Source organism: Adiantum capillus-veneris, chromosome 5 (genome assembly GCF_014529385.1).
Source record: "Adiantum capillus-veneris isolate H3 chromosome 5, ASM1452938v2, whole genome shotgun sequence".
Classification (NCBI taxonomy): Eukaryota; Viridiplantae; Streptophyta; class Polypodiopsida; order Polypodiales; family Pteridaceae; genus Adiantum; species Adiantum capillus-veneris.
Window position 1 is genome coordinate 159,441,077 of NC_140935.1, and position 7,359 is coordinate 159,448,435.

General features: G+C 43.9%; 1 protein-coding gene across 2 annotated transcripts; it reads left to right on the forward strand.

The window, feature by feature from the left end:
• Positions 1–1,317: 1,317 nt before the first annotated feature.
• Positions 1,318–6,972, forward strand: LOC147458417 (pathogenesis-related thaumatin-like protein 3.5). 2 transcript variants are annotated; one of them, XM_086513054.1, is made up of 3 exons: positions 1,318–2,012; positions 2,114–2,822; positions 6,594–6,972. In XM_086513054.1, exons 1-3 carry the CDS (start codon positions 1,940–1,942, stop codon positions 6,613–6,615), a joined length of 804 nt encoding a protein of 267 aa, XP_086369180.1. In that variant the 5' UTR covers positions 1,318–1,939; the 3' UTR covers positions 6,616–6,972. The 2 variants fall into 2 exon arrangements, with proteins under 2 accessions (XP_086369180.1, XP_086369179.1); XM_086513053.1 differs by lacking the exon at positions 6,594–6,972 and adding an exon at positions 3,052–3,857 and having other exon boundaries at positions 1,330–2,012.
• The last annotated feature ends 387 nt before the right edge of the window (positions 6,973–7,359 follow it).

Sequence of the window (7,359 nt, forward strand, 5' to 3'; positions counted from 1 at the left end):
CAATTCCACTAACTTTACTTTTCTTTTCCCTCCCTCCTGAACCAAGAGTGACGTGGACTAGTTAGTTTCCTTTACAGAGACAAGAAATGTGAAGGACAAAGAGAGATTATGGCTTCCTAGGTTCATGGAATCTTGAGTGAAGCTCAAGGAACATCATGGCACACATCCACATGGCATCACAAGTAGGTGGGATATATGGGAGCTTTTGCCAAAGATACTACTTTACTTTTACCTTTGAAGGTATCAATATCCAAACTGAAGTATAAAGCCATTGGTACTAGCAGGGCTAGAAAAATACATTTTTCTTAACCAAAGAAAATAAGGGCAAACTTGAAATTCTACCGGTTTTTAGGTCAAAATTTGAAGCTTTTGCAGGTATTTACGCTAAAAGTTGTGTAAATTTGCCGGTTTTCTTCAAGGCAAGCTCAAAATCTAACCGGGATTTTATGATTTTAGCCGGTTAAAATACATTGTACCCGGGTTTTTTTCTAACACTGATTGGTAGCCAATTAATGAGCATAAGGTGCCCTCGCAGGCGGCTCACACGTTAGAATACAGTATACTGAAGAGGTCGTACTGCTCATTAGAAGGCGGTGATCGCACCTGAAAATATCCACAAAGAAAACCCTAATTTGATGCCCCGTACTTTGAGAAGGAAACATGCTTGATAAGGTGAATGACATTACACATCACTTCAAAGGAATAGGGTGGTTGGGGTGCCCTTATTATAATGCTAGAAAATGAAAAGTCTTTTTCTTTTGTTTTTTTTTTTTCGGGGGGGGGGGGGGGGGGGCTCAGCACTAAAGGGCACGGGAGATTTATTGAAGCTCAAGTGGTGGGATCCATGGCAACGAAGTTCGGACACGAAGTTTAAGACGCACGCAACCGTAGGATGCCGAGGTAAACTAAGACACCAAAAGGTAAACTTGGACAAGCAAGGGGAGCTGTCCACGTTTATTTATCATTATTTGGTATGCCTAAATGTCAACTTCCTCGTCGCGGGTGTAGTGGTTAGAGCATTGGGCTCTCACGGGGGTGGCGCGCGTTCGAATATCTGAGCCTGCGATCGGCGCCCATTTTTTTCCACCATCCATCCGCCTCGAGATTCCCCCTTTGGACCCCCACCGCGGATCCCATCTCTTTTCTCCCGTGCCCTTTAGTGCTGATTTGGGGGGGGGGGGGGGTGGGGGGGGGGGGGGGTGTTGGGGAGGTTGTTTGTTCTTGGAAGTTATAAGGGGTTACAAACTTCTGCCTTAAGGAGGAAGATGTGAGTGAGTGAGTGAGTGTGTGTGTGTGTGTGTAGCCATGCTGGTTGGTGAAATCTTTAGGTTTGTTGGCCCTTGAATTTTGATTTGCTTTACAGCCTTGGGCGTTGGGCCATGGGGTAGTGGGCAACTTTGGTTAGAATCAATAAACAATAGGAGCCAGGAGGTCTTCATAAGGGGAGGGCGACTCTCCAGCAATCTCTTCTTCTCCCCCTCTTGCTTCCCCTGGTTCCTCCCCCCTCTCTCTCTCTCTCTCTCTCTCTCACACACACACACACACACACAAACACACACACAGGAACTGGGCTCCAGAAGAAGAGTGAGCAAGCTTGCCATGTTGTGAAGCCTACTCTCTCTCTCTGTCCCTCTCTTTCTGCCTTATCCGGGTCGTACTCAGTCCGACTCTTGGGGCTGTGAGGCATGGCTTACGGGAATCTGCCAATTCCATCAAATGCATTGTTATTACCACTTTATACCCCCCAAAGGCGCTTTAAGTGAGACAGGGGCAAGCAAGCGCACATATTACTTTTCTTATTAATGCCTTTTCTTGTTCGACAAATACGCTCGCACGCACACGCTCTCTCACACAAACACACACAATCCCTTCTCTTTGCTGCAGGAGGTCGGCCCATCCATCCGTAGGGGGGATAGCTTTGTGTGTGTGTGTGTTAAAAATGGAGACACTTGGGGGACTGCTTCCTTGCTGCATTGCCACTTTGTTCCTGCTTTCAGCTCTATGCAACAACGGTAATAATTAGTGCTCAATTTTCTCTTCCCATACAATTTCTTTCTTCCTTTGCTTGTATTCTGATGCCTCTGTATATTGTCGCTCGCTCTCACCACTCCAGTGGCATTTGCGGCCAAGTTTACCATTGCAAATGGCTGCTCATACCCTGTTTGGCCAGGCATCCTCTCAAATGCAGGCTCAACTTTGCTCGGCAACGGAGGCTTCGAACTTGCTCCTGGCCAGTCTGCAAGCATCCAAGTATCGCCAGGTTGGTCGGGTAGGCTTTGGGGTCGAACCGAGTGCAAGTTTTCTGCTTCCGGAACTGGAACTTGTGCATCAGGAGACTGTGGCGGTAAGCTACAATGTCAAGGAGCCGGCGCCACTCCGCCAGCGACATTGGCTGAGTTCACCTTGGCTGGCCGTCAACCCAATGTGAAGCAAGACTTCTATGATGTCAGCCTGGTTGATGGGTACAACATCCCCATCGCCGTGGTTCCAACATCCGGCATAGGGACATGCGGCACCGCAGGGTGTGCGCGAGACTTGAACACGAATTGTCCCGCTGAGCTGCAAGTGGTATCAGAGGGTATGAGTGATGGTGGGTCATCTGTGGTAGTGGGTTGCAAGAGTGCATGTGATGCATTTGGGGATCCAAGGTATTGTTGTGCAGGAGCATATGCGAATCCGACGACGTGCAAGCCGTCGAGCTACTCTGAGATTTTCAAGTCGGCATGCCCCAGAGCATACAGTTATGCATTCGACGATCCGACAAGCACCTTCACATGCACAAATGCTGATTACACCATCCTCTTCTGCCCATCATCCTCGAGGTACTAGCTAGGCTTTTATTTTGGCACCTGATTTAATTTTTTCCTAATTATCATAATCTACGTATCAGATCCTGTTCAATTTAATACAAGTGTTAACAATAGTACTACCTTAATCTTAATCAAACAGTTGAGAAGTAATTATCTTGATTTTACAGAAAGGATACCATAAATGGAAATTATTAATTATTAGTATATTTATGCTGTTTTTTTTTTTTTGGTTGCTGGGCAGCCAAAAGACTGTGACCGGCTTGCAACAACCAGAGAGCGATTTGATGGGAACGCAAGCGTATGCCAGGGCAACGTCACCCGGCCAAGCGGGACCCAAGCCCACCTCCTGCCTCATTTTAGCCGCAACCGTCACTTCTTTGGTGGTGTCCTTTGCCCGTTTCCCATTTGTCCGGCTATCTCCATAGACATGACCATTTTTTTAATGGGTCCCCGCACTTTTGTATACCGTACACTTACCTCGCGTGGCAAGGAGAGAGGACATGATCCCTGCAAAAGCAGTATGCTCAAAGTCTCAGTGCGGGCGGCCTATTCGCAAGGCGCATCGGCGCATCATCGATGCCATAGGCGGATGAGAGAGGCGGTTGAAACTTGACGGAACCAAGGGTTGTGAAGATCCCATGTACAAATTGGCTTCATATTTGAGTGACCTAGGTAGTAACCTATTATATGACCCATGAGCCCCCCCATTTTCTCAAAAGCCGTGGGCCACCTCCCATCACACAGTCCACTCCACCTAGGGGGCGGTGGGCGCCCACTAATCACAGCGGTCTCCTACACCAAAAGTGTACCTAGCATAGGAGTTTGTAATATACTCATATCCACACTTTCTGGTGGAGTACCTTCACCATTGTGATGTACATACACATTTCGAAGTCACCTTTTAGAAGAGGTCCTTGCACTTCTTGCAAGTTGCATAGGCTACCTACCTACCTACCTCCTCTAAAAAGTGGAGTATCAACTTTGCCCCAATCTTTTTACTTTCTCAAAGCTTAGCCAGTTTTCAAAATGCATACTACTTTATTAGTACATGCCTGTTACATGGTAGTCTTGAACTCATCGTTGAAGTAACTAGATAGAAACATGGATTTTAGTTTTTAACTATTCTTTTCTTCCTTTTCTTTTGCTTAAAAGGATATAGAAAATGTTCAAGAGAATGAGCCAAAACCTAATGGTAATGTGTAAGCAGCTGAAATTTGGTCTCCCATGTTTGCAAGCGGCCGCCTTGACACCTCAAAGTTGTTTTCCACTCTTGATATCCTTCTCTTCCCACCTTGTAATAGAGTGCTCTCTCACTCAACATTATTAAATTGTTGGCCATCTAGGCCCATTGTATGTGTCTTGAAGCGGTCAAAGAGAGAAACATGTATCTTTTGAAACGATTATATTTAAGGTGTCAACCATGCTATAGAAGACACCATTGCTCAAATACTTGCAATAGAGATGTGAGATTTCTCTAACCACCTTCTTAGCATGATGCATGCTATTACGTAGATGTAGGATATGAAGCCTACAAATAAGATATTACAAGAAAAAGCACTGCTTATTGTGAACCCAAGAACCTAAAAGAGGGTAGAACCATACGTGTTCTCTAATCGAGATTGCTCATTCTTACTTTTGAAGATGAAAACTCTCTTTAAGGAGGGAGTAATGTCAATACAAGGATCCTACCCTGAGTGGAGTGGAGTTGACAGGAAAGTGGATACACAGGGGGAAGCCTATATAGGATGGTTATGTGGTGATTCGGCAACCTGCTTGGTTCTAGGATGAGGTTTCAAGGGAGCCACTGAGACATGCCATGCTCTCTCTCTCTCTCTCTCTCTCTCTCTCTCTCTCTCTCTCCAAGGCATTGCCACCATTAAGTTGCAAGACTATAGTAAAACCCATGTAGATTATATTGTTGATGGCTAGAAATCCATGAAGTCACCTTTATAAGCATCCAACTCTACTTTTCAGACTTATAATTGCAAGGATAGTTATATGAAAAATCCATGTGTCAAATTGAGGACGACTTCGTCAAAGAATGGCTATGTTCTTTTTGAAGATGGAATCATCACCTCTTTGATGGACAGATCCATCTCTATCATCAAAGAGTATTCCCTCCTTGAAGAGAAAAAGAATGAACCTTGTTTGGGCTCCTCATCCACCTAGATTTCTATGCTATCACCTCTTTGATCCATCTCTATCATCAAAGAGGGTTCCCTCCTTGAAGAGAAAAAGAATGAACCTTGTTTGGGCTCCTCATCCACCTTAGATTTATATGATATCACCTCATTGATAGTTACCAAACATTGTAAATGGGGGATTTTGTCCTTTGCAACTCTCATTTTGGTGCAGGGTTTGTTGTCCTCACAGTTGGATGAGTTCTAGTGTTATCCACCCAATCTAGTATTTAGGCCCAACAATGATGCACTATATAGCATGATGCATGCTATTACATAGATGTAGGATATGATGCCTACAAATAAGATATCATGAGCAAAGCACTACTTATAGTGAACACAAGAACATACAAGAGTGTAGAACCAAAAGTGTTCTCTAGGTGAGATTTCTCATTCTTAGTTTTGAAGAGGAAAAGTCTCTTTTAAGGAGGGAGTAATGTCAGTACAAGTGTCCTACCCTGAGTGGAGTTGACAGGAAAGTGGATACATAGGGGGAAGCCTATATAGGATGGTTAGGTGGTGATTTGGCAAACTGTTTGGTTCTAGGATGAGGTCTCAAGGGAGTTGCTCAAACATGCCATGCTATCATCATCATCATCATCTCCCCCCCCCCCCCCCCCCCCCCCCCCCCCCCCCCCCCTCTGTGTGTGTGTGCGCGCGCTTTCCAAAGCACTGCCACCATTAAGTTGCATAGGAGTTTATAATATACGCATATCTGCTTCTCTATTTTTTGTGGAGTACCTTCAACATTGTGATGTACATGAAGCACCATCACCATGGATGAAATTCCACATAAAGACAAGATAGAAATTGATTTCACTAGTCTTGACTTACTTAATGACATTGCTACTTCTGATGGAGTATGGGCAATTGAGTACATTAGCAAGGGAATGGGGTCTAAGAGCGCCTCTTTATTTTCCATGGGATTAAAAATGGGATTATGGAATGGGAAAATGGGTGGATGCCATGTGGACTGAAATGGTGGGTATGTTAGGACCCAAAAGTGAGTGGTCAAACTTGTAGGCATAGATACTCTTTTTTTTAATATAAAGAGAATCTCTTATAAAATAAAAAAAAAGACCTTTATCTAAGAAGTTGGGTAACAACCAATCTGTCTTTTCTCAAGTGGCTGCTATCAATTTCTCCCCTCCCTCTAAAAAGAGGATCCCTTCAAAATTGTGTTGGTCATTCCCTCCCTCCTCTGTGTGTGTGTGTGTGTGTGTGTGTGTGTGTGTGTGTGTTATACCATCTCTAACTTCTCTTCACTCCACCTTGAAATTTGCATCTCTTTCCATTGCTACATGAACCTGATTTCACACCTCTCTCTAAAGTTGAAGATTTGTAGCATATCCTACTCCTAGATTTTCTCTGTTGTATGGATTTACTTTCCTCAACATGTTATCTTCTCCTTCTTCCCATTTAGCTCTCTAGAGTGCATTTTCTTTCCTCAATAGATTCTTTGCACCTTCTTCCTCATTTAGACGATTTGCAAGTGGAGGGGCATAGCGGTGACATTGACCCTCTTTTTATACCTTCTAACCTTGCTCTTTATGGAATTGAGACCATGGCTTTGCATAGACTAATCATAAATTTCTGTGTGTAGGTGGTGCTACTTCCTTCCATAGCATCAACAAGTGCCCAATGACATAGAAGTGTTATTAAGTCTATTTCTTGCAGAAAGGTACAAGATGGCAGTGGTTGTTGGGTGACTATCGACTATAAACGATTGATGTAGATGACAATGCAGCCAAGCTCAAGAGGTGCAAACAAGGTCTCAAGGAGAAACATAGCTTCTCGAGCACACCATTGGAAGGGAAGAATATGGAGTTCAAGCAAACTCAAGACAAAAACGGCTAGCGAAGGTGTAGCATGTGTATATAGCTTCGCAATTGAAGCTAGGGACAACATCCACTCCACTGAGGTTTCTTGAAAATTATAATCCCACTTCTCTGTAAAGTTTATAGGATTTTCTATTTTCACCTCGCGTTGCTTGTTGATTCTTGTAGATGTTTTTCCATCTGATTTTGTAGAATGAGAACCGATAGAATCCTTCACATGGACCTTTGAAAATGTCTACGTGGAACTTGAAAAATTACTAGATGCTTGTTGTCCATTCTCTGAGATTGGCTTACAAGACATCTTTTTTTATAGCCATTCTTATGTCACGCCTAGGCAAAATGGGTATGGTAATATATCTCCCATTCACTCACCAAGCCAGTAAAGTGTGGAATGGACTACGATAGACAATGCACTGATAGCAACAACCAAAAGGAGAATCGAGGTGAATGTGCATATAGACATGAAGTGCACCTATGGTTCTCACAAAGGAACAATAACATCATTTATGTCTCTTCATGTGTTTGTGTATA